Source organism: Pongo abelii, chromosome 19 (assembly GCF_028885655.2).
Source record: "Pongo abelii isolate AG06213 chromosome 19, NHGRI_mPonAbe1-v2.0_pri, whole genome shotgun sequence".
Classification (NCBI taxonomy): domain Eukaryota; kingdom Metazoa; phylum Chordata; class Mammalia; order Primates; family Hominidae; genus Pongo; species Pongo abelii.
Genome location: NC_072004.2, coordinates 97,158,679 through 97,183,913, shown reverse-complemented (window position 1 = coordinate 97,183,913; position 25,235 = coordinate 97,158,679). Strand labels below are relative to the sequence as shown.

At 59.6% G+C, this 25,235-nt stretch overlaps 2 protein-coding genes across 7 annotated transcripts; both read right to left on the bottom strand.

The window, feature by feature from the left end:
• Positions 1 to 1,876: 1,876 nt before the first annotated feature.
• Positions 1,877 to 7,254, bottom strand: MRPL12 (mitochondrial ribosomal protein L12). Its single transcript, XM_009252143.4, has 5 exons — positions 5,803 to 7,254; positions 4,943 to 5,129; positions 4,657 to 4,740; positions 2,357 to 2,491; positions 1,877 to 2,272 (listed from the first exon to the last, which is right to left on the bottom strand). Exons 1-5 carry the CDS (start codon positions 5,874 to 5,876, stop codon positions 2,156 to 2,158), a joined length of 597 nt encoding a protein of 198 aa, XP_009250418.1. The 5' UTR covers positions 5,877 to 7,254; the 3' UTR covers positions 1,877 to 2,155.
• Positions 7,255 to 7,296: 42 nt separating this feature from the next.
• On the bottom strand, positions 7,297 to 25,158 carry HGS (hepatocyte growth factor-regulated tyrosine kinase substrate). Of its 6 annotated transcripts, none has more exons than XR_008515708.2 (23): positions 24,981 to 25,150; positions 23,393 to 23,477; positions 22,693 to 22,768; positions 22,034 to 22,126; positions 20,297 to 20,420; positions 18,788 to 18,840; positions 18,280 to 18,348; positions 17,446 to 17,570; positions 15,499 to 15,577; positions 15,328 to 15,426; positions 15,115 to 15,210; positions 14,229 to 14,267; positions 14,015 to 14,158; positions 13,859 to 13,918; positions 13,091 to 13,304; positions 12,586 to 12,758; positions 12,368 to 12,508; positions 12,117 to 12,291; positions 8,794 to 8,927; positions 8,592 to 8,711; positions 8,274 to 8,360; positions 7,705 to 7,910; positions 7,297 to 7,594 (listed from the first exon to the last, which is right to left on the bottom strand). XR_008515708.2 is itself a non-coding variant. In XM_024234389.3 (22 exons), the coding sequence occupies exons 1-22, from the start codon at positions 25,015 to 25,017 to the stop codon at positions 7,800 to 7,802; spliced, it is 2,334 nt and encodes a 777-aa protein (XP_024090157.1). In that variant the 5' UTR covers positions 25,018 to 25,158; the 3' UTR covers positions 7,297 to 7,799. The 6 variants fall into 6 exon arrangements, 4 of the variants coding, with proteins under 4 accessions (XP_024090157.1, XP_054393377.1, XP_054393378.1 ...); XR_008515709.2 differs by lacking the exon at positions 24,981 to 25,150 and adding an exon at positions 24,012 to 24,954; XM_024234389.3 differs by having other exon boundaries at positions 7,297 to 7,910; positions 24,981 to 25,158.
• Between the last annotated feature and the right edge of the window lie 77 nt (positions 25,159 to 25,235).

The following is a 25,235-nucleotide window of genomic DNA, read 5'->3' as shown; positions in this document are numbered from 1 at the left end:
CTGTAATTCCAGCTTCTTGGGAAGGTGAGGCAGAATTGCCTGAACCCGGCAGGTGGAGGCTGCAGTGAGCCAAGACTGCACCATCAGCCCGGGTGACAGAGTGAGACCCTGTTTCATAAAAATAAATACATAAATAAGTAAATAAAACATTAAAAAAATAGAACAAAAGTGCAAGGAGCTGTAGGGGACTGAAGTTTGTGAACTCCGTGAGCTAGAGATGCCGGGAGAGCAGTCAGAAGGCGAGGAATCCTGGAAAACAGGAAATGCATCCAGGGCCGGAGGCTTTTTCAAATGATGAATTTAGAACTGTAGGTCAGGGACTCAAAAGGATCCCTGATGGATTCTCAAACGGATCGTAAGTTATGTCAGTAGGCCCAAGGGGGTGGTTGGGGCAGACTGAGCGAGCTCACAGGACAGGGCTCCCCGTCCAGCCTCCGACTGCCGCTTGGCATCCACCGCAGTGTCCTGCTGCTTGGCATCCACAGGTTATTTTGGGGGTCCCCTGGCAGGGAGGAAAGGGCCTCTCGGTGGCTCCTGGCAGTGGCCTGGCAGATGCCTGAGCCATGGCAGACAGTGAGGAGTCGCGGGCAGAGATTTTGCTGGTCTGTCTGACCCCAAGCAGGGCTCGTCCCTGAGCTCAGATGTTCGCTGCCTTCCAGAGGGGAAAGGCAGTTGGGGTCAGCAGGGCACCAGGCAGAATGCACCCAGCCCCAGGTGGCAGTGTCACCTCCTGAGGGAAGATCATTAACCCCTCAAAATGGCTACCATGGCCAATGGCGACTTCCAGGCTTGGCTTGGGACAGCCTTTCCTGGGGACAGCAGGTTAGTCAGAGAAACTCTACCAGAAGGCCTTGGAAGAGGACCTGGGCCAGGCAGGGTGTACACGCCCAGTGAGTCTGAAACTCCCTGCCCCTCCCACTCCCCCAGGAGTCCCAGCCAGTGGGCAGCTCCCAGACACACAGTGCCCCTTTCTGGTCCCATCCAAGGCATCCTTCCACCAGGAAAACTGAGGCTGGAGGGCATGGCAGCCCAAGGGGCCGTCACACCGGGCATGTTTCCCGAAGCAGGTGCAGAACGTGCCCTGTCTCTGGCCTCGTCATGGGCCCACAGCCTGGGGGCTGGCCTTGGTTATGGGCCAGCTGAGACAGAAATCTGCTGATTCTCTCCCAGGCTCGGCCAAAAACAGGCGTGCCCAAGAAAAGGAGGCCACGGGTCCTTAGAGCAAGGCCCTGGCCGTTCCAGCCAGTCCATGTGGCCACACCCCCTGCACTCAGCAGTGGCACCAAGGGGTCTGCAGCCCGAGAGTGGCTGCCAAGGGCTGCCCAGCACTGGGCCACACCTCACCAAGTGCACAGTGGCCAGTGCTCCAAGCTGACCCCGGCACTCCCAGTCCCCACGTCCACAAGCCCCTCCTGCCACTTTGCCCAGGTCCCAGAATACCCCACTTAAGGGCCCCAGAGGAACAGCTGACACCCCAACCCTGCAGATGGCAGGTGCATCCCACACCCCTCCCCACTCCCCCTGCACAGCCCCCTGGCTGGGTTTAGGTTCAGGGTACTTGCAGGCTGAGCTAGGGGTGGCATCGCCAGCTCCAAGGCTGCCTCGGTTTCTCAGGCAAGTGCTGAATTTCCTGTTGCCTTAAAGAGAGCCAACACTGAAAACAGGGAGGGTTCCCACTGCCCAGGTCCTCCAAACCACTGCCGTCCACCAGGCCCACTGTGGGGTCTCAGGACAGGGCCCTGCACACCGGAGACCCGATGAATGTCTGTAGACTCTCAGATGTCTGCTGAGGAGGCAGGAACAAGCCTCCCATCCCGTACCAGCCCCGATCCCCATGCTGGCCCCGCAGCTCAGCCTGAGCACGGCACGCCACACACTGAGCTGCACAGTGTATTTTTCTCAGCAGCCACCAGAGGCACATTCACCGGTGGCGCGTCCTGGTGGGCCTCCCGGTGCCGTCACCAGGCAGCAGCCGCCCCTCCCTCCCGCAACAGTAGGTCTGTGCGGCCTGTCCAGCCCCGCTGCGTGGCGCAGGCAGTTCTCCCAAACAGCTCCACTGGGCGCCTGGTGCTGGGAGTGGAGCCAGTGACCACGGGAGGGCGGGACCCCGCCCGGGTCCCAGGGACCCCTGAACACAAGTCCTCTGAGCTGGAGGCTACTCCAGAACCACAGTGCCGCCCACCGCCTCCAGGGCCGCCTTGATCTTCTCCGCCTCAGCTTTGGCGACGTTGGCTTTGATTTCCTGCGGCAGGGACTCCACCAGCTTCTTTGCCTGCCAGAAAGAGCAAAGTCAGGGACTGGGGGCCCTGGGCCGCCACAACGGAACCTGCCTCAGAACCCCCACTGCGGCGCAGACCTGGACGAGGTTGATGCCCTGGATGTAGTTCTTGATTTCCTTGATCAGCTTCACTTTGTCCACGGGCTTCGCCTCGGTCAGGCGGACGGTGAAATGTGTCCGTTCTTTCGCTATGGGGATATCTTCTTCCACCGCCTTAGGGAGCAGGAAAGAAGGGGAGCCAGATGACAAAGGGCTGGGGGGAGCTAACACCTCCACTGCTGGGCCACCCCATTCTAAAGCCCCAAAGGGAGGTGCAGCGGAGGCCCCAGCGAAGCCTGGAGTTGGAAGTCACGTCTCCCAACTCATCAATCCTTAACCAGCTGGTGCTTTTTCTTTTCTTTTTTTTTTTTTTTTTGAGACGGAGTCTCACTCTGTCATTCAGGCTGGAATGCAGTGGTGCCACCTCAGCTCACTGCAACCTCCACCTCCCGGGTTCAAGCGATTCTCCTGCCTCGGCCTCGCGAGTCCAGCTAGTGCCTTTTCTCTCTCATAGCTAGTCAGAGGCAGATCTGCCCAATAACACTTTGTAAACATGCCTCGGACGGGAACGGTGGCTCACGCCTGTAATCCTAGCGCTATGGGAGGCCAAGGCGGGTGGATCACTTGAGGTCAAGTTTGAAACCAGCCTGGCCAACATGGTGAAACCCTGACTCTAGTGGTGCGTGCCTGTAATCCCAGCTACTCGGGAGGCTGCGGCATGAGAATTGCTTGAACCCGGGAGGTGGGGGCTGCAGTGAGCCGAGATCGCACCATTGCACTCCAGCCTGGGTGATAGAGTGAGACTCGGTTTCATAAATAAATAAAAACATGCTTCACAGTCCTTCCCCCAATACTCTACTCCCCTCTTGCTTAGAAAGCGTAACTTATGAGACAGGAAAAAACGGCACCGAAAGTGCTTTGTAGATAAAAGCAGCGCCACACCGCAGTGCACATATAATGACAAACTGACAACCCGCCATAGGACTGATGGGCACACTGCGCTTCTGACGTGGTGCATGGAGACCCAGCACCACCCGAGGGCAGGGGGCTGCGTGTCCCCACGGCCTGGGAAGGCTATTAATAACATCTTCTCTCTCCTCAAAAGCAATCCAGTTTACACAACAGGCTCTACAGTAATCCCAGCTATTCTTACCCAAATGCTCAGCCTGAATCTAATCAGCCTTTAAACTACCTTCCAGTTCTCAGGCATGAGTGATGACGCCCCATGGGCACCCCACGCATCTGGAACGTGGGACACTCTACAGTACACGACCTGGTTCCCCAGTGGGGAAAGGGGCTGAGGAGAGGGCTCCGGCGGAGAGGTTCACGCAACCCGATGACCAAATGCAACGGGCAGCTTCAAGTTCGCTGGTTTCCTTGCAAAGACCCAAGGACAGGGCTGCTTGTTACACCCCTTCGCCTGCGCCAGCCCCTACCTCACTGCTGCTCCCTGAATTGTCAGACACCCTCTTGCCTGGTGACCCTGGTGCCTTCCCCCTCCTCCGCCAGGAAGGCCGTGCTCTCTTCCACAATGTCTGCCTCCTCTTTGAAGCCCACCTTGAACTTGGAACTCTCCCTCCCACCTTGAGCCTCTTCCCTCCTTTTCCCCATAATGCTTACAATGTTCTGTTTGGTATAATTTTTTCCTCTCTTTTTCCTCTTTTTTTTTTTTTGAGACAGGGTCTTGCTCTGTTGCCAGGTTGGAGGGTAGTGGTATGATCTCGGCTCACTGCAACCTCTGCCTCCCTGGTTCAAGCAATTCTCTTGCCTCAGCCTCCCAAGTAGCTGGGATTACAGGCACCTGCCACCACATCCGGCTAATTTTTGTATTTTTATTATTTTTATTTTTATTTATTTATTTTGTTTGTTTCTTTGAGACAGAGTCTCCCGGGTTCAAACTGTTCTCCTGCCTCAGCCTCCCGAGTAGCTGGGATTACAGGCACGTGCCACCAGGCCCAGCTAATTTTTTGTGTGTGTTTTTAAGTAGAGACGGGGTTTCACCATGTTGGCCAGGCTGGCCTCGAGCTCCTGACCTCAAGTGATCCACCCGTCTCGGCCTCCCGAAGTGCTGGGATTACAGGTGTGAGCCACCACGCCCAGCCTCTTTTTCCTCTCTCAGCTTAGTGTCTGTTTCCCTCCATTAGAAACATGGTCTCCACATGCAAAGACTTGCACATCCATGGCAGGGAGTAGGTCCCAGGAGGCTGCAGGAGGCCGGCACAGGTGTGCAGGCTGCAGACAATGACGGCAGCTGTAGAACCTGAGATAAGGGACCATGGCACATGAGGCCACAGGCGAACTGGGCAGCACAGAAACGCCTCATTCTGCCCAGGACTCACCTCCTGGGCTGCTGCAGCAGGGACAACCCCAGGCATCACACCACCCATCGGCACAAGCCCGACATCCTGGATCTTCAACGTTTTCTGCAGAGATAGAGAACAGTGTCCACAGCTGGCCCTCACACCAGCCGGAACCTACTGAGGAGGGGCAACTAGCCTGGCATGGACCTTGCACCTGGACAAACACACTTTTGACAATTTACCAAACTCCCAAAATACACCAGGAACAAAACACAGGGGCCCCCAAACTTCCAGCCCCTGGGTCTGTGCCACCCTCTCACGATACCTTCAGGAGCTCGTTGAGGTCTGAGATTTCCAAGAGAGTGAGGCTGGCGATGTCCTGGACCAGTTGCTGTATCTTGGGGGGGTACTCCTTGGGGGCATTATCCAGGGGTGCACCAGCGAGGGCATCACACCTCCGATGGCCGCTGCTCCTCATATGTCGCACGGCACAGACACATGGCACCTGTTGCCTAGCCCCCACCCCCAATTAAAACCGACTTGTCAGTCCTGGAATGGAAGGGGCTGCAGAGACCAGGGGGGCAGGACAACTGGGGGACTGGTGGGTGCCATAAGCTCAGGCTGGTAATCACTAGGGCCAGAAATTACCTAGCTCCTTGGTCCCAGTCCAGGGTTCTCAGACCTCAAGGAGTCCGTATTGCTAAGATTTGCAAGTTACTTTAAATTTTTCAAAGAGCCTTAGAAAGCCACGTGTTTATTTGCAGCCATACCACTCAAACCTCAAGTTTCTGGTTTGAATGAACTACATCAACCCAGCGGTGGCGAAACTATTACTTAGGTGCATCTTCCTGCGCTAAGCCTCCCAAAACATGGGGCCCCCTGGCCGCAAAACGCCGCACCCATGGATGGGCCTTTGCTGCGGAAAAGGCTGAGGCCAAGGGAGGAGCAGGGAATCGTCCAAGGTCATCTGGGGCCGACCTCGGCGCTTTCCACGGCCCAGGAGGGAAGGGGCGTACGCACCGGGAGGCCTCCTCCCCGCGCCCCCGATGGGACCCCCAAGCCCGGCCTGGCCGCTGCAGGGAGGCCGGCCCCGCCGCCCTCCTCCGCCCGGATCGACCCCTCAGTGCCCGGCCGCCCCCTAACCTGCCTGCCGGCCCGGTCCTGGCGCCCCAGGATCCCGCGTACCTGGCGAGGCGGAACGCAGCGGCCCGAAGCCCAAGGCAAGGCCCCCACAGGGGGCGAGCAGCCGCCGGCAGCATCGGTCCGCGGGCTGGAAGGTCACACGCGGTTCCCCGGGAGGAGGCGACGCTCTAGCCGCCTCGGCCGCCGGGCATTCGAGCTGAGGAGTGACGCTCTAGCCGCCACGGCCGCCGGGCATTCGAGCTGGGGAGAGACGCTCTAGCCGCCACGGCTGCCGGGCATTTGAGCCGGGAATGACGCTCTAGCCGCACCTCGCGCTAGCCTCGTCTCACCCTGAGATTACCCATAAGGCGGCGCGTCGCGCAGACGCCAAAGCGCCGTCTGTGGCGGCAGCTGGATATCCGGCGGCCCTCGTCCCGCCGGGTTTTGGGGTCGCTCAAACGAGCGACGGGGGCTGGGGGCTCCAGATTCAGGTGTTCTTTCTCCAGAGCTCACGGGTTTTTGTCCGTGCGCGATGCGAGCGAACGTCGCGGTCGAGGCTAGGGCCCCGAAGCCCGCAGTAACCCGCGTGTCCCGCCCGCTCCGGGCCCCCAGTGCCGCCGTCGCGGGCGGAGGCGCGAGTTCTGGGCCTTGGCGCCTTCGCAGCCGCAAGCGACATCCTCTTTCCTAGCTAAAGCCCCAAACGCCCAGGTGGCCTCCTGGGAGAGCACGGCTGAGCCTCCGCCTTCAGATTAGAACAGGCGGAGCCTCCAAGGGCGGCTTGGGCCCAGTGCCTGCTTATCCTGCCCGCCTCTCCACACCTTCTCTTTCCCTGTCCGTTCGAGTCCATGCCTTCCTGGAAAAGCCAAAGCCGCGCTCCCCTAAGAGGCCTGGATGTGAAGGTGCGTGAGACGCCCTGGCCTCTGGGTGCAAAGGCCGGCGCCTGCCGCTTTCAACACTCAGGAGGCGCGTTTCAGCCCTGCTCGTCCCCGGCGCTGAGCCCCCACCGTTCCCATCACCCGACTCCCTTCCCAGGAATGAGGAGCACCCGGGAAGCTTCAACCACTACACGGAGGAGGCGCCAAGCCCAAACTCCTCCCCAGCCACCGGCGGGGTCAGTGCAGAGCCGCGCAGGGCACAGGTGAACCCTGGCACGCAGCCTCAGGGAGAGACAGGCTGGAAATGACCCTGCCTGCAGCTGGGCCATCAGCCCGACCACCTGCCCCCTGAGCAAACGTTGATGCAGGTCGGGCGCGGTGGTTCATGCCTGTAATCTCAGCACTTTAGGAGCCCGAGGCAGGTGGATCACCTGAGGTTAGGCGTTCACGACCAGCCTGGCCAACATGGTGAAACACCGTCGCTACTAAATATACAAAAACTAGCCAGGCATGGTAATGGGGTGCACCCGTAGTCCCAGCTACTCGGGAGGCTGAGGCCCGAGAATAGCTTGAACCCGGGAGGCCGAGCTTGCAGTGAGCGGAGATCACCACTCCAGCCTGGGTGACAGAGTGAGACTCCATCTCAAAAAAATTAATAAAAAAAAAAACAAAAAAACGCTGATGCTTTCTGAAATACATTTTATTATCGCTGTACCATTCTGGGGCACTGGAGATGACAGCTGAGAAGCAGAGAAGCTGGAGACCTGAAGCCTCCACCCTTGGCTGTGGCTGCCAAGAGAGGCCCCTGCAGAGGGAGCCCCAGGCCACACCCAGACACCACAGCCAGCTCACAGTGGGGCCAGAGGGCACAGGCTCCGCGGGGGGTGAAGGTCCCCATTCCTGCCACCTCTCACAGACCATGACCCACAGGGCTGGGGGCTTCCCCTGGGAGAAGGTCCTTCCCTCCCCATGGCCCAGCCCTGGGGAAAGAAAGCAGAGATCAACTCAGGGACTGCAGCAGGCTGAGGACAAGAAGGGAGGCGGGCTTGGGGTGAAGGCCCCCCCCTCGCTCGCAGAGAAGGGACACTACCGGCAGTAGAGGACAGGGAGGCAGGATGACGGCAGTTAGAGACGAGGCGTTTCAGGTGAACTGTAGTGTTACTCTGGACGTGAGCATGGCCTGGGTCAGTCGAATGAAATGAGCTGGGCCTCGCTGCCCTGTGCCGGCGGCCCCTGCGCCTGCGGCTGCTGGGCCACGGGGGGCTGCTGCTGCGGGGGACCACCGGAGGGTGCCATCTGTGCAGGAGGAAAGCAGGCATGGCCCTGGTCCTCCCTTCCCCAGCCCAGGGAGGAAGGCTTTTGTCCCAGCAGAGCCACAGACCCACAAGTGCTTGTAATCCATGTCCACTGATTGCAGCTCACACGGCCTTTGCCTTTCAAGTAAATTCACGGTTTTTCCTGTCTACACTTGCGGACACGTGTGTCTGCCCTAAGACTTGTGTCCTCGTTCTGTCTGCTGAGAAGGGGCCTAAGGTATGCGTCTCCCACTGTGAGCAGGCGTACGGGACAATCCCCACTGGGGCCAGGGGACCCACTGCTGAACCATGAAGCCTGAGGGTGCCCTGTGGGTGCTGCTGTGAGGCCCTGGGAATGGCTCACCTGCTGGTACACGGGCTGCTGCCCCGCGATGTAGGGCTGCTGGGGCGGCAGAGACGCGTCCTGGCTCGGGAGGGTGGCCATGAGATTCTGTTGTGAGAAGATGCCACATGTGAGAGAGTAGCCCTGTGACCAGGCAGGCGGGGGTGTTTCTGGCTTGCAACAATCCAAAGGTGACCACAGGGAACACCCAGAGAGTGGAGGGGGGAGGAGCAGAAGGGGTGGAGTCCACCCAGTGCCCGCCAGCCTCACCAAGGGACCCTCAGCATCATCAACTGCTCCCCCACCCCGGCCCCCAGCAGAGCCTGGAGGTCACTGTACCTGCATGTTGTAAGGCTGGTAGCCCATGGAGACTGACTGGCTCCCCATGTAGCCCATGGTGCTGGACTGCGGAGGCTGAGAGATGGCCGGGAGGCTCTGTGGGGCCTGGGAGGCCACGTTCTGCGGAGGGAATGAGTGCCATGGGAGGAGGGGCTGGGGCTGGGGCTGGCCCTGGAAGGAGAGGAGCGGCCTTCCTGCATACCTGGTAGCCCGCTGTGGGAGTAGGCTGGTAGGATGAGTAAGCGGGGCTGGCGGTGGGTCCGGCCTGGGCCTGGGGGGCCGCCTGCGCCCCAGTGGCCCCTGCTGGGTACATGTAGGCACTCACCATGCTGGGATCTGTGACAAACAAGACAGGGGAGACGGTTCAGCCAGGGCAATGGGGAGGAGAGGAAGGGACACCCTACTCTTGAGTTTTACTTTTTTTTTGAGACAGAGTCTCTGTCGTGCAGGCTGGAGTGCAGTGGCATCTTGGCTCACTGCAACCTCTGCCTCCTGGGTTGAAGCAATTCTCCTGCCTCAGCCTCCCGAGCAGCTGGGATTACAGGCGTGCACCACCACACCCAGCTAAGTTTTTGTATTTTTAGGAGAGACAGGGTTTCACCATGTTGGTCAGGCTGGTTTTGAACTCCTGACCTCAGGTGACCCACCTGCCTCGGCCTCCCAAAGTGCTGGGATTACAGGCGTGAACCACCGCCTAGCGAGGAGTTTTCCTTTTTGTTGTGACTTTTGGAACCAAGTTCAGGTTTCACGTTTCTAAAAAAAGGAACATAGGTGGGGCGTGGTGGCTCACGCTTGTAATCCCAGCACTTTGGGAGGCTGAGGCAGGCGGATCACGATGGCAGGAGTTCGAGACCAGGCTGTCTAACATAGTAAAACCCTGTCTCTAACAAAAATACAACAACTAGCTGGGCATGGTGGCAGGTGCCTGTAATCACAGCTACGCAAGAGGCTGAGGCAGGAGAATTGCTTGAACCTGGGAGGCGGAGATTGCAGTGAGCCGAGGTCGCACCATTGCACTCCAGCCTGGGCGACAGAGCGAGACTTCATCTCAAAAAAAAAAAAAAGAAAAAGAAAAGAAGATAAACCGACAAGGATGGGAGGAGAATCCTAGAATAGAATGAAATCAGAAAAAATGAACCAAACTGTATTTGAAATGAGTGACATGGTCTGACCAATGGGATGGGATAGTGAATCCCAGTAACTTCTGAACCCAGAATCTGGACTCCACGGCCTCAGGCTACAGATGACGAACTACAGACAAATGCTCCACTCCAGTCAGGAAGCATCGCCTCCACAGTGGGCCAGGTTAGCATTCTTCAAACTACTTTTTGTGTATTCTAGGGCTAAGCAAATAAGTATATTAAAAACAATGCAAAAGAAAACTGTGCTATTAGATTAAAATTGCAAGTACTGGAATTACCTCATGGATTTTTTTTTTTTGAGACGGAGTCTCGCTTTGTCACCCAGGCTGGAGGGCAATGGCATGATCTTGGCACACTGCAACCTCTGCCTTCCAGGTTCCAGTGATTCTCCTGCCTCAGCCGCCCAAGTAGCTGGGACTACAGGTACGCACCATCACACCAGGCTAATTTTTGTATTTTTAGTAGACAGGGGGTTTCACCATGTTGGCCAGGCCAGTCTCCCAACTCCTGACCTCAGGTGAGCCACTCGCCTCGGCCTCCCAAAGTGTTGGGATTACAGACGTGAGCCACCGCACCTGGCAGCACTCATGGTTTTTATCATATACAAAGACGCATGTATTCTCACATACACAGACACACCCACAACTGTCCACTTGTATTCATATACACACTTCCAGCTCTGTCTGCTAACAACCTAGAGCTGTGAGCACACCCAGAATCTCGATTTTGGCTTCTAACCAAGATCCAGACCACCCTCCACTAAAGGAAACAAGGGCTCCTTGGAGAAATGGTTGCTTCCAGGGTTGAGAACGTACAAGACAAGCACAGAGTATCTAGCAACAGAAACTCAGGAGCATCCCAAACCGATGGCCCTATGCAACAGAGAAGCCACTGACGCCTCCCATGGCCACACCTGGGAAACTTTGAGCATCAAAGTAATGGGGCCGGGTGCGGTGGCTCACGCCTGTAATCCCAGCACTTTGAGAGGCCAAGAAGGGCAGATCACTCGAGGTCAGGAGTTTGAGGTCAGCTTGGGCAACACAGAAAGACCTCATTTCTACATTTTTTTTGAGATGGAGTTTTACTCTGTTGCTCAGGCTGGAGTGCGGTGGCGCAATCTCGGCTCACTGCAACCTCCACTTCCTGGGTTCAATTCATTCTCTGCCTCTGCCTCCCGAATAGCTGGGATTACAGGCGCGTGCCACCACGCCCACCTAATGTTTGTATATTTAGTACAGACAGGGTTTCACCATCCTGGCAGGCTGGTCTTGAACTCCTGACCTCATGATCCACCCGCCTCAGCCTCCCAACGTGCTGGGACTACAGGCGTGAGCCACCGCACCCAGCCTTTTTTTTTTTTTTTTTTTTTTTAATTAGCCAGGCATGGTGGTGCAATCCTGTAGTCCCAGCTACTCGAGGGGCTGAGGTGGGAGGATTGCCTGAGCCCAGGAAGTCGAGGCTGCAGTGAACCATGATCATGGCACTGCACTCCAGCCTGGGTGACAGCAAGACTCTAAGAATAAAGAGTGATGACAGAGGAGTGTCACCTTTGAAAGAAAAAATGAACACGTCCCCACGCCGCCGTGACTGACGATAAGTAGGAGAGCGGGGAGAGCACCTCCCACCAGTGGAAAAACAACAGCGGAATTAGAAGGTGCTATTTGGCAAACACCGTAATAAACACAAGCAACATTAGCAAAAAATGCTAGACCTTGAGGAGTCCCAGGGTATTTGGAAAGCCTCCCCCAAGGGACATCTGATAAACGGCAAAACAGTCACTTCACAGTGAAAACCCCTGGCAGACCCCGTCTCAGCCGAATGGCCCGCAATGGGACTGACAGGATGCACGTCACCTCCGCTGCCACTCTGAGGAAAAGCACAGCCTTACGGTCACCACGTGGAAACACCAGACAAACCTAAGCTGAGGACGACGGTCTGCCGAACGACAGGCCAGTGCTCTCGGGACAGTCGATGTCACAAAACACAAAGGCTGACTGGAGAACACTCTAGATTAAAGGTGGTGGGGTGGGGGGCAAATGCCACGCAGCAGGGGGCGTGCTGTTTACAGGACACCACTGGGACAGTCCATGAGGGCTGAGCCTGCTACAGACGAGGATCAGCAGCCCAGCGCCTGCTGGTTTCAGGAAATGCTCGCTGTCGCATTCAGGGGAGAGGGCAGTACCTGCCACGCACGGATTGAAACACGGCTCCAGCAGGAAAGCCTGTGTGAGCACGTTTGCATGGAAACAGGAAAAAGCAGGGACAACATTCACATCGGAGCAATTGGGAAAACCTTCGCACCATTCTTACTGCTTTTCTGTAAATTCGGCTAAAATAAAGACGAGGGAAGAAAAGCATGGTCTCTGCCCCGAACCATCCTTACCAGCAGCGGTGCCGGGCATGCTGGGGTAGGGGCCAGCAGCAGGGGCCGGCTGGCTCATGTACACGCTGTGCATGGGGGAGCCCTCCACTGAGCCGGCGGGGCTGAAGGTGCTGGGGAAGCTGGCTGGTCCCGAGGGCTGGTAGAGCACGCCTCCGGCCGCAGGCATGGCCTGGAGCTGGGGACGAAGGAGATGGTGGTGAGAGCTGGTCCTCAGCCCACGAGCCTCTGGGTGGCGGGAAGACGGCACATGCCTGGGCGTAGGGCAGGGGGAAGGCGGGCATCTGCGCGCGCATCTGGACCGTCTGCTTCTGCTGCTCCAGCCGCAGCTGCCGCTCCTTCTCCTGCTCCTGCAGGCGCTGGATGGCCAGCTGCCTCTGCACCTCCAGGTACTCCTGTGCGGCAAAAAGGTGGTGGTTATGCTGCGGGGTCCCCCAGCCCGCCCCGGCCCATGGCTGGGCAGCCACTGCACCTGCTTCTTCTGCCGCATTATCTCCAGCTTCTGGGCCAGCTGGATCTGGCGCTGGCGCTCTGCCTCCTCGGCTGCTCGGCGAAGCTTCTCCCGGTGCTCTTCGCGCAGGGCACTCAGCGCCCCCCGGGCATCGCGGATCTGTGCCAGCTTGTCCTGCAGCCCCTCATAGTACACTGTGGGCAGATGACAGAGCAACCCTGACCACTCCGGCACAGTGCCGAGAAGCTCCTGGGTGGAACGGACACACAGATGGGCCGCCCTGTGCCAAACCTTCTGCAGAGGGCTCTGAAGGCGCTGGGCTCTGGGGGAGGCAGGCAGAGGGTCCTGGGCAGGGCAGGGCATGGTCATCACTGAGACCACCTCCCGTTGAGACCCTCTGGAGGAAGCCACGGCCCCAATGAAGGACTCACAAGAGCCCAGCACCTTCAGGGGAGGCCCTGGCTCAGGACGGCGCTCACAACACCGGGCTGCCCCTGAGCCGAGGCCCCGTGGCGTGGGCACCTACGCCTGCGCTCGTCCAGCTGGTTGAGCAGTTCCAGCAGCTGCGGGTGCATGCCGTTGATGGACTGGAAGAGCGAGAGCACGGCCGAGTCGTTGGTGATGCTGCGGCCCCGCATGTGGTTACTCTTCATGCGGTTCACGAAGGTGGTGACGGCGTTCTGCAGCGCCTTCAGGAACTGCTCGTGGCTCTCCTCGGACTCGCCATTGTGGAACTGTGGCTGCAGGCAGAGCAGGGTTCTGGATGAGTGCGGCCAGGCCCCAGCCAGCCTCCCTGGTGGGGCCTGGGATGGAGGCTCCCGGCTATACTCAAGCCTGGAGCAGAGTCCGTCTGCACCTTACGCAAGCAGCCCCTTCTACAGCCGAGGAAGGCGAGGCCCCGGAGGCGGGGTCCTTGTCCAGCAGCAAGCCCTGGTCAGGACAGAGCTGGCTCAGGGTCCCACTGCCTACTCCCTCTCCAGGGACCTGTGCTCTGACAGCCAACCAGCCCAGAAGCCCCAGGCAACGCCAAGGACTCATCTGATGGTTCTAGGCTGCTCTGGAATATTCAGGTCCATGTTAGGTCCACAGAGAGTGGCCCGAGCTCTGGACCACAGCCTGCTGTAGTTTCCATTGGGAGAGACCACAAAGGGCAGGGCAGGCCGGGGCCAGGCTGGGGCAGACCCCTTGCTCTGGCACGGCCCTCTGGTTAGGGCAGGCACCTGTGCCATGTGCCTGGCGCTGTGGGCCAGGAGGCCATGTTTTGCCCTGGCCCGTGGAGGGAGCCGCAGCTTACCTCACTAAAGGGGCCACCAGAGGGAGGAATGGGCTGAGAGTCTGTCTCCGGGAGAGGGTTCTGGAAGAGAGAGAATGAGTGGGGCCTCCAACCTGTCCCGCATCCACCCCTTCCAAGGGACCCTGCCACTAGGAATGCCGGGAGTGGCCCCCTCACCTCCACCACATTGGTGGGGGCTGCGTGCCCCTCCCCAGGCTGTGCAGCCGGCTCTGTCAGGGGCACGGGCGCAGACGGTGTGGGGCTCTTGCGAGCCTCCTCCTGCTTCTTCTCCCAGTAGTTCCGGTTGAGATACCGTGCGAGCTGCAGGCAATGAGGGGGTCACTCCCAAGGCCAGAAACCGTGAGAGGACGCATCCCATGCTGGGCCTTACCTCAGGGTCGATGTCCTCAGCCAGAGGTGCCGACGAGTTCTGGGGAGAAAGGGGCATCTGAGTCTCACTGGTGACAGAGCCCGTTGCTTTGGCAGGGACAGGGATGGCCCCAGTGTGGCAGATCCTGGAGACCAGAGCCGCAGCCTGGGCCCTCCCTCCGTGCCCTCCTCTGTTTCCTGGCATCTGAGCAGCCATCTTTTCTCCTCTTCCAGATGCTTAGAACTCCACAGAGGCTGGCAGCACTGCCGTCCTATGAGGCTCCTAACCTTGCTATGGGAGGAACAGGGTGGCACCGGGCCAGCCCTGGGGCCTCAAGGTGGACACTGGACAGCCCCCACGGTCCAGCGTGTGGGGCCCTAGCCGACAGCCCGGAAGGAGGGGAAGAAGGGAAGGGGTGGCTCACTGGGGCAGGGCTGTTCTGAGCTCCTGGCCTGCAGCGGCCTGGCCACTCCACAGAACCTACAAAATCACTTTCTCAATCTGCTGTCCCTGATCCAACCTCCTGCAAAACAGGCTGCCTCTTCACCCTCTACTGAGAGCGGGGCTGAGGCCAGGGAGAGGTGACGTGGATGCCCCAGAAAGCAAGTTCTTCAGTTCTTGTGGGGCAGGAGGGGTGTGGAAGAGACGGGGTCTCACCAGCAAGGCGCCTCCCCACAGTCTGTCCCATGTCTTTAGTCCCAAGGACTGAACCAGGGACCAGGAGGAACGGGGGCCTGGAGCTGTGGGGCTCTGCCCTGATGTCCGCCCGTGTGCTGGGGCTGTCCTCTCTGGGAAGCCTGGGGACCCGCATCCCCCACCAACCTGACTAAATCAGCTCGGGGACCCGCGTCCCCCAACAACCCTACTGCCTTCCAGGAGAGGCAGCTCCAGCCCGAGGGCCGCTCACCACAGGTGAAGAGTATAGGCTGCTGGCGGGGGGAGCTGAGGAGGCCGAGGGCGTGGGCTCCGCCTTGGGGTACGAAGTGTACGTGGACTTCTGTCTCTGAGACAGAATCAGAAGGGGCGTCACTTGGGTGCACGTGACGCCCCTCTGGCCCCACCGCAGCACCTCCAGGGGAGCTGGGCCCCTCCTGAGGCCCCCCCGCCCCACCCGGCTTACCAGCCTCTCCTTCTCCTCCGCCTCTGACTGTGACAGCGCCAGGGCCAGCTGCAGCTCCTCCTCCTCCTGCAGGGCCGTCTCATCCCTCTTGGGGGGCAGCTGAGGACAAGCGGGGAGGGTGAGGGGGGGCCCCGGGGAAGAGGTGCCCACGGGACGGAGCGGGCTGAGTACCTGGGACTGCTGAGACAGGGGGCTGGTCAGGTACTCGGGGGGCAGCTCAGTGGTGGAAGTGGCCTTTCCTTCCGCTTTCCTGTGGGCACAAGGAATGCTGCAGGTCACCATGCGCTGACACCGCCCTGCCCCCGCCAAAGCTCTCAACCACACCTCTGCGGGCTCCTCTAAGTGTCCCCACAGAGTGAGGACAGTGGTTCCACAGCCACAGGTGTCCCAATGGCCACACTCCAGAGCAGAGCAGGGCAGGACTCAAGGGCATCACACCAGCCACAAGGGTTCAGGTGAGTCCCTCAGGGTAAGCCCCAGTTCCTCTCCTGCAAATGGGCATTCAGGACACCAGCCCGGCCTGCGAAGACCTTCCTACGGCACTCGGGAAACCAAACACAGCACCGCCACTGTGGGACGGGCCCCATCCAAGAAGGGGCAGACAGGGCAGTGACTGTCACGCCCAGTAAGCTCTTCCAGGGCTCCCCAGGCAGTCCAGGGGCCGCAGGCTCACAGCATGGTCGCAATTTCAAACCATGCACGCTGACCTTTGACCTAGGGCTCTTTTCTTTTTTTTTTTTTTTATTTGAGATAGAGTCTTGCTCTGTTGCCCAGGCTGGAGTGCAGTGGTGCTATCTTGGCTCACTGCAATCTCTGCCTCCCAGGTTCAAGCGATTTTCCTGCCTCAGTCTCCCGAGTAGCTGGGACTACAGGCACCTGCCGCCATGCCTGCTAATTTTTATATTTTAAGTAGAGACGGGATTTCACCATGTTGGCCAGGATGGTCTTGATCTCTTGGCCTCGTGATCTGCCCGCCTCAGCCTCCCAAAGTGCTGGGATTACAGGCATGAGCCACCATGCTCAGCTGACCTGGGGCTCTTTTCTAAAAGAAAAGTCCACACCGAAGCAGACCTGCACAGCCACCGGGATAGGGAAACGCCAGCAAGTGTGTGTGAAGGCAGGAATGGCGTTGGGATACCCTGCCGTGGAGCCGCTGGGTCACAGCAGACTCACGCATGTGGGCAGTGGCTGCGACGGACACGACACTGACGTGGCTCAAGGCAAGTTCTTCTCAGTTACAAGAAGGAAAAGGAACTTTCCGGGCAGCCCATCACCGGACATGGATGGCTTGGATGGGACACCCTGAAGAGGGCACGGCCTCACTCCTGGGATTCCCGAACCTAAGCGGGTGGAAGCCTCAGCCCTGAACAGAGGGCCAGGTGGCCATGGCCTGACCTCCCAGAAATGTCCACGGAGCGAGACAGGGAGGCAGCGACACGTTCCAGGAAAAGGGAACCGAGGAGGGAGCACAGCCCGCATACAAAACACGTGCGACCCAGGCCAGACCCACAGCAACACTGCTGGGACCACGGCAGAAATGGAACGTGGACCACAGAGCAGAAGCCAGCATTGGGTGGCAGCACAGTCCTGAGCGACCGCTGTGGCCACGAGAGCACTGTCCCTCTCAGAGATCACAGGCGAAGATCTGAGTGCCAAGGGGCATGACATCTGCACTCATGTAAATTCGGGATAAAACCTGTGTGAACACGCGCACGCGCAGAAGAGGAGAGGCAGAGTAAACTCTGCGACAAAACACCCACCGCTGAGGCACTGGCCGCGGCCTCGCAGCTTCTCTGTGCTACTCCTTGCAACTTTTCTCTAAGTTTTATTCTGAAAGTTGAAATGCAAATGAACCCAAACCTGAACCCAAGCAACAGGTCTGTCAGGACAGCCTCGGTCCCTGGAGCCGCAGCACCCAGTCTCGCACACCCACCTGCCCTAGTGTGGGGCAGGGTCCGAGGGCATGCGGCCACCCTGGGTTTCCCTTGACCTTCTAGCTGCTGTGCTGTGAGGGCCCCCTGGGGTCTGCAGGCCTCGGGCACCATGGCCAAGAGGGACAGAAAACCCAGCCTGGAGAGCCTGCCCCACCTGCAGCCCAAGCAGGGGGCGGGGACTCACCTGTTCAGCTGCTCATAGCAGGGCTCGCACACGCGCACCTCCTTCTCGATGCCGAACTTGGGGATGGTGGAGTACTTGGAAGAACACTTTCCGCAGAAGATCTGCCCACACGCCCGGCAGTGGTGCTGTAAGGTGGGGCGGACAGGCCTGGTCACAGGCACTGGAGGACCCTGATGTGCCACCCGGCCCAGAACCACCCCGTACAACGCCGAAGTTGGGCCTCACAGGTGGGGGAAGGCAAGAGACAAGCAGAACAAGTGCCTGGGAAGACACTAAGGCTGGGGAACCTGGACATGCTCCCAGGAGTCTCAATGCCAGCCACCGTTTTGGGGAAAATAAGGTAAGTTAAAAATAAAGGCAAAGAAAAAATATACATCAATTCTCCTGATAAAACAAGAGCTTTTGTGAGTGCAGTGGGTGCTGGAAGCTGCTGACACCCCAAACCCCAAGCATTCCCGGTTGCCAGCCTGGAGGGGGCATTGGTGTGAAGATGGCTCGAGGGGTCAGAATCCAGATGGGCTAAGCCACAAAAAGAAGGGGGCCACACGGCCCTGGCAAGCAGCAGAGTGACTGTAGAAAGGCCTGTAGGCCTCGGTTTACGACATTATAATTCCAGAGTGAGGCTGGGCCCGGCCCAGGCAGCGGCATCAGGCCCTTATGTGGGCCCTCACTGTCCCCCTCCTGACGCCACACTGCCACCCGCTGCCAGCTGCACTCACCTCCTGAACCACCCACCAGGAAGGAAAGGCCCAGCAGGGACGGTGGCCTTGTGCACGGCAGGGGACCTGGTGTCCGGCCGGGGCTGTAGACAGAGCTCCCCAGGTGGGAACTCACCTTACGGGTCATCACCCCGAACTGCACCCTGCAGCGGTGGCATTCCTCAGCGTCCACCCAGTCCGGGGCCTGAGGAGGGGCAGCAGTCAGGACCACACGCTTCCCGCCCCACCAGCCCCAGAGGCACAGAGCCTCCCCCGCCCCACAGAAGGCAACAGACCCAGAGAGGACCCCAGCACGAGCGAGAGCAATACCCCGGGCGGCCCTTCCCAGCGGCGTGGGCTGGGGTGAAGCTGCCGAGGCCTGAGGAAGGGACTTCCTTCCTCATCAAAGGTGCTTGTTTTCCTTTCCCGAGCCCCCTAGCCACTCTAAAGGCCCTCGAGTCGCGTCTCCACCTCGCCCTGCAGAGACAGCTGCTATGCCTCCGCCCAGGACACACAGGCATCCTCAGGTCCCAGACAGACGAGAGCTCAGCCACCAACCCTCAAGCAAGCCGGGCTCCCAGCACTCCCCTTCACGCTTCCTGAGCAGCCCGACTCCAGGACCCCTGGCGGCCGCCCACACTCACTCTCTCGGCAGCAAACATGGCATCACTCTCTTTGAATTCCGGAAAGACGTGTCCTGGAGAGATGAAGCCATAGTCACTGCCCGCTCCCACCTGGCCTGCAAGAGCTCCGGGAGCCCCTTCCTCACTCTTGGCAGCTGCAACGCAGCAGTGACCGTGCACCCAAGTGAAGGTGTCTGGGGGCACCGAGACAGCCTCCTGCCCCCAAGGTTGGTGTCCCCATGGGGCCTCTGTCCTCACTGTGGCAGCAGACAAGAGCCAGGCCCTGCTGCCCTCTTCCTGAGACAGCGCTCCCACCCCGTCAGGGCATGAGTTCCCTGCGTGGCCCCGCCTGCTGAGTGGCTCCCTCACCCTCTGCTCTCTGGCCAGGGCTCCCACTGTTCCTGAGGACAAGACCTCGAGCTATTCTTGAGACGAGACCCCAGAAAAAATCCAGGAAAGCTCCCACCCCAGGAAGGAGACAGGAGCACAGACCACCAGCGTCCACCACCCCGAAGCTGAGAGTCCGAGGCAGCTCGTGCAGCGCCCCCTTGCGTTCTCCACACTGGTCCTGTCCACCCTGCAGCCACAGGGCAAAGCGTCCACTCCTGCAGCAGGGATGCCCCGTTCCCCACGCTCTCAGCCTCAGGGCAAGCGTCAGCTCCTGCAGCGGGGACGCCCCACCCCTGGAGCCTGCCCCGTTCCCCACGCTCTCAGCCACAGGGCAAGCGTCAGCTCCTGCAGCGGGGATGCCCCGTTCCCCACGCTCTCAGCCGCGTCTTCAGCAGAGCTCAGGGCCACACAGGACCCGCGCAGATGGCAGCAGCCATGCCCACCTCTCTCTCACTGAGTGGGCCCTGAGCACCAGCCAAGACCTCCAAATGCATCCCGAAGCCCCCACCTCTCTCTAGACAATCCCCTAGTTCTCCACGGCCACAATGGCCGGGAGGGACCCTTAAGAAACACACCTTGGCTGCCACAGCCTAGACGAAAACCCACCAGAGGCCTCCTGCTGTGCTGAAAGCAACGCCGAACTCCAGCCCACAGCCCGGAGACCCTCGGCGCGCAGGCCTGGCCGCACTCTCCTCTGGGCACGCTGGCCACCTTTCTGCCCTGGGGCCTCAACCCTGAGTGTCTGTCCATGGGTGCTGCCTGCCTGCTCACGCAGGCTCTGGCTTCTGTTCCAGCCTCGACACTCGGGACAGCTCCTCCAGAAGCCTTCCCTGACTGCACAGCCCAACCCGGCCCCCAGGAGTCCTGCCACTCTGAAACAGGCTGTCTGCTGCCTTTTCACCTGTGTGTTGTCTGCCATCACTGCCTGCCCCTGCCCGTGGGCCGTGGGTCCAGAAAGGCAGGAGCCGGTCTGAACCCGCCCTCACACGCACGGTCTTCCCTGGCTCCAGGCCACCGCCTTCCTCTCTCCCAACACAGGGAACAGCCCATCTTCCCAGGCCCCTCGCCACTGTGCCCGTTGGGCCTGACCGTCCAGCAGTTCCAAGCCTCGACCTGGTCCCAACCTCGGTCCTGACTCACCCTCCACTTTCATGATCTGGTAGGTGTCCTGGACCACCTTGTACTTGGGCTCGTTCCGGAAGGCATGCGCCCAGGCCTGGATCAGGTACAGGATCTTGTTACGGACGTTTACCTCCACTTGTCTCTGCAGGCAGGGAGGAGGGGGCGAGGGTCTCAGGAGACTCCAGGCGCCAGAGGCCTCGGTGTGAGGAAGCAGCTGGCAGACCTCAGCCTCTGAGCAGATGGGGCTGACACAGAGGCCATGGAGGGCCCCCTGAGTGGGGCGTGGGGGCCGTGCACCAACCTGTTCCCAGACCCTGAGTTCAAACCTCATGCCTGCCTCTACTTGCTGGAGCCAAACAACGCCGCATCTCTGTCCCCTGACCATTTGTCTCTCCCTTTCCCCACGGGACCTGCCCACCCCAGGATCCCCGGTTCCCGTCAGCCTCCAACAGGCAGTGCCCGGCAAGCCTGATGGTGGCAGCATGGTGTTGGGGCTGAGAACACAGGGGCGCTGCGGGGCTCCAACTACGCCCCTCCTTCCAGTCACAGCCAGGGAGACGCTGGGGGGCAGCCGCTCCAGCAATGCCTCCAAATTCAGAGCTGGCTCCAAACCCCCTGCAGCCATCCTTTCCCCCAGGTTAGAGTGCAGCCTGGCCTCGCATTTAGGGTCCTCTCAGGGACGCTGTCCCGGTGTGACACGCAGGACGGCGTGCGGTCAGAGGCTGCTGCAAGCAGGCTCCAGGGCACTTGCACCACGACCTAAGCTCCTTTCCAGAACCCCTCTGCATCCTCAGCGGCACCTTCCCTTCACAGCCCTGCCCCACCCCAGAGTAGCGAACTGGCTCAGGATCTGCAGCCTGACTGAAGGAGCTCGGGTGCACCAGGGTCGGGCAAGGCCAGACTCTGGCACCTTCCGCCTCTCAGCCAGGACAGGACGGGACAGGAAGCCAGCCAAGGTGGCCAGTGAGGGCCTTTGAGAGGCCTGGCTGTCCACTGGGATCCCCGGGCAGGTTCTCAGCTGTGCGGGTCCAGGGTGTGGGTCCAGGGAGTCTCCTATGAGACCCAGGTCTGGCCCACAGGTCGGGACAAAAGGGGAGCAGCCTGACCACATGGGATACCCTTTCTCCTTGACACCCGCAGCAGCATCCCCGCTGCATCACAGTCCACATCACAGTCCCTGCAGGTGTCCCCAGCACAATCCCTGCAGGTGTCCCTGGCACAATCTCCTGGGGATCTGGAGAGCTTTTCCTCCTCTGCCCAGGAAAGCATGAAGCCCTTGCTCTCCAAAACAGCTCTTATCCCCCGCCAGACACATCGGATCTCACAAGACCCCACTCGGAGCCCTCCCAGGCCCCTGCCAGTGGGATGTGGCCACGGACCACAGCCACTCTCACACACGACAGCCCCCACCTGCCCTGCCCACCCAGTGGCATCTACTCACCTTCCCTAAGACAGCAGGTGCCCAAGCCCTGCCTTCCGGAAGCTTCCCCCAGGCCCCAGGGTCGCTGTCACCTTGGTCCTCCAGACACAGCACCCCAAGCCGGCTCCTGCTAAACCCTGGCCTCCCCGGATTGGGGCTCACGGCCCTGTCTCTCCGACTCATGAGTGCGACCTTGTGCAATGCAGGGACCACGGATCTCCACCTGCACATTTTCCGCCACACCTGGTGCTGTTCTGTCATCAGTGCCCAGTAAACACCCAGAGAAGCAAAGGTGCCAGCCTGGGTGGCCACCCGCGTGCCCCCATCTCACCCACCTTCAGCAGGTCCTTCAGCTCCTCCATGGTCTGCTTGTTGGCCACCTCGTCATGAACTGTCTGGCCACAGTTCTTTACCACAGACTCCATGACCTGCAGACGCCCAGGAAGGGAAGGGTTGGGCCAGTTGTCAGGGCAGGGCCCCTCCTCCTCCCAGACAGACCCACCTCCCTGTGGGACAGCAGAGCCCTTCAACAGGCCCATCAGGCCAGTGGGGAACCCACATCTGAGACTCAGCAGCCTGCACAGCAAGCTCCCTGTGACGCCAAGTCTCACTGCCAAGCACAGCAACGAGATCCGCCTTCTGGTGTTTACTCACGCAGGACCGGCTAAAGAAGTGGTGCCCACTCCCTCCCCATCTGTCTCTCCCTCAGCGTGGCCCCCTCCTAGGTGGCACTGTTCACACGGGCACTCAAGGCTGAGTGGAGCATGACCCCCTCCTAGGTGGCACTGTTCACACGGGCACTCAAGGCTGAGTGGAGCGTGGCCCCCTCCTAGGTGGCACTGTTCACACGGGCACTCAAGGCTGAGTGGAAACGCTCCTGCTTGATGTATGCCCAGGGAGGTGGACAAGGCCACAGGACAAACTCTTCTCGTGCTGTCGTGACTAATGGGGGGTGGGGACCCTGGGGGCCACTGAGGCCCGGGGGTCTACTTACCTCCAGGGCATACAAGGCGACGTGTGGGTTCTTGTCGTTGACTTTCTTCTTGATGGAATTCACAGCATATTTTGCTCTGAAAAGGAAACGACATTAAAAGCAGAGAGAAACGAGAAAAAAATAGTCTCAGCAACTAAGATGAGAAAAGTTCATCTGCTACCAGGTACAGTGGCTCACGCCTGTAATCCCAGTGCTTTGGGAGGCCAAGGCAGGAGGATTGCTTGAGCCCAGGAGTCTGAGACCAGCCTGTGCATTATGGCAAAAACCCATCTCTACCAAAATACAAAAAATTAGCCAGGCGTGATGGTGAATGCCTGTAGTCCCAGCTACTCGGGAGGTTGAGGTGGGAGGATGGTTTGAGCTTGGGAGGCAGGGGCTGCAGTGAGCTGAGATCACGCCACTGCACTTCAGCCTGGGTGACAAAGCAAGGCCCTGTCTTATAAAAAAAAAAGTCTGTCTGCCATTTTAGTCTTTGAGAACCCCGAAGCAAATACAAACATAACCAGGTATCTGCAAGCTGTACAGAGAAAACCCCTTAATTGTCCAAGATGTCAAAAAATCCTAGCATGTAGACCATGCAGTTCTCCACATAAGAGCCTAACATGGTCAGCTACGTAGTGGAGAACCAACGGGCACCAAGCGAGCCCAGCTTAGTGCACGGCCGCTCCTCCGCGTCAGGGCACAGGCCCCGCTAACTCACTGCGTGTCCCCTTGGCGGATCAGGTCGCAGATCTGCAGAATGGACTCCCAATCTGTCTCCAACAGGAGCTGGCTGGTCGCCTTGTCTGAGAGAGAAAATGCCATGAAAGGGAGGGTCATCCTGCTGGATGCCCCGTGCAGCACCCCAGCTTGGCAGCAGCGGGGGGGGACTCTCTCCTTCCCCTTTAGACATTTGGACCAAATGAAAAACCATGACAGAATCCTCCTGAGCGTGCTGATGGACAGGGAAGTGCCATCCTCCCCAGGGAAGCAGCAAACAGCATAAGAGCACACCAGGTGCTGGTCCAAGCCCTCCCACAACCCTCGAGCAAGGTAAAGACACTCAGCAGAGAGGCAAGGGCACTGCCGTGAGTCACACAGCTCACCAAAGACAGAGGCTGATTCACTCTTAAACATCAGGCTCGGCTGCTTCTCAACAAAGAACCCTATCACCCGTCCCTTGGAGTCCCTGTTCGCCCAGATGCTCCCGGTTTCAATGGGATCTTAGCTTGGGCAAGGGCTAGAGAGGCCTGCAGTGTAGACTCCAGGCCCCTCGCTCCAAGCCAAGTGCTTTGGGAATAAGGGCAGAACGGGGCTCCAAGGAGGACTCGCCAGCATACCTGTCATCATACCACATCACTGCTGTCTCCAACAACTGGCCCCTCTGGGGAGCAGCTCCAGCTCTGCCCACATCGCCTTTCCCGGATACAGAAACGATCTAACAAGCCAAGCCACGTCCACTTTCTATACTGATTCAGTAGTTAACCTCTGGATTCATCCCTGAAGCACTGAACTACCTGTGTGGCTGAGATACTCAGTCTGCTTGCTGGTTCCCTTGGCAAGGAAAGTGTCTCATTTGAAGTCTCCTTGAAAACTATACTTAACAAAAAGGCAAGCTTGGGGCAGCCCATTCGACCACCCAAGCGCCTACCCCCAAACAGAAGACGCATTTTCCCTACGGGGCTGCTGGGCACGTGCACATCAACATTCGTTTCCCTCCCAAAACGTGTCAATTCCAGGAGGCTCAGACAGCATCAGCTTTCACCTCCAAAAACGTGAGAAAACGCCTTCCTAAACCATTAGGCACTTCCCGAAGCCAATGTGGGAACAAAGGGTGGGTCCGGGACCCGCAGCCCCCAAGAGAGCTCTAAGGTCCCAGAGAGGACACTGCCGGCTCCACCCTTCGAGGCCCAATGTTTTGGGTCAGAAGCCCAAGTGCCAGCCTAACATCTGACTGAGTCACCCGCTTTCATGACTCAGGCCTTGTGGCCCACTCGGCCGGGTGCTCGTCGGTCAACGGGAAATCGGCCGAATGCCCAGGCCCGCGTAAGAGCGAGGACGCCGAGCGCCCCTTGCGCCCTGCGCGGACCCTCACAGCGCCCAGTTCGCCAACGCCCGACGGACGCCGACCCCACGGCCGCGCCGAGGGTCCAGGATCTGCGGCTCCGCGCCCGGGGGGACAGCGGGCCGGGGAGAGGCGGGCAGGGCGACGGGTCCGCGCCCCTCGGGCCCTCAGGGCCGCGCTGACTCAGCGCCGGGCGGAGGCTGCGGGCTGACCAAGGCCGGGCCGTCGGGTGGGGACGCGTTACCTAGGAGACGCTCGAAGGTGCCGCTGCCTCGCCCCATGGCGACCTCCAGCCCAGACCCGACGAAGCGGGCGCTCCCCTGCTACGAGCTGGCGCGCCCCCCGACTTCCGCTTCCGCCTTTTCCCTCCAGTGCGCGCACGCGCACGTCACCGCGCCGGCCCTAGAGCCGCGAGGAGGCGGGGTCTTCCGCTCTCCCGCTAACGCTGCGCGCTAATTGGGCGCGCCCTTGGAACAATGAGCCCTAAGAACCAATCAGC

Bases quoted from the DNA above. Each gene is read 5' to 3' on its own strand.
- MRPL12 (XM_009252143.4), bottom strand. From the start codon at position 5,876: ATGCTGCCGGCGGCTGCTCGCCCCCTGTGGGGGCCTTGCCTTGGGCTT. The intron at 2,492-4,656 runs GTGAGTCCTGGG...CTGCTCCCTAAG, and splicing joins CTGCTGCAGCAGCCCAGGAG to GCGGTGGAAGAAGATATCCC. The intron at 2,273-2,356 runs GTCTGCGCCGCA...TCTTTCTGGCAG, and splicing joins AGGGCATCAACCTCGTCCAG to GCAAAGAAGCTGGTGGAGTC.
- HGS (XM_024234389.3), bottom strand. From the start codon at position 25,017: ATGGGGCGAGGCAGCGGCACCTTCGAGCGTCTCCTAG. The intron at 18,841-20,296 runs GTGAGTCAGGAC...TCATCTCTCCAG, and splicing joins CCAGATCATGAAAGTGGAGG to GACACGTCTTTCCGGAATTC. The intron at 12,759-13,090 runs GTAGGTGCCCAC...ATCTGCCCACAG, and splicing joins CCAGCTGGACGAGCGCAGGC to TGTACTATGAGGGGCTGCAG.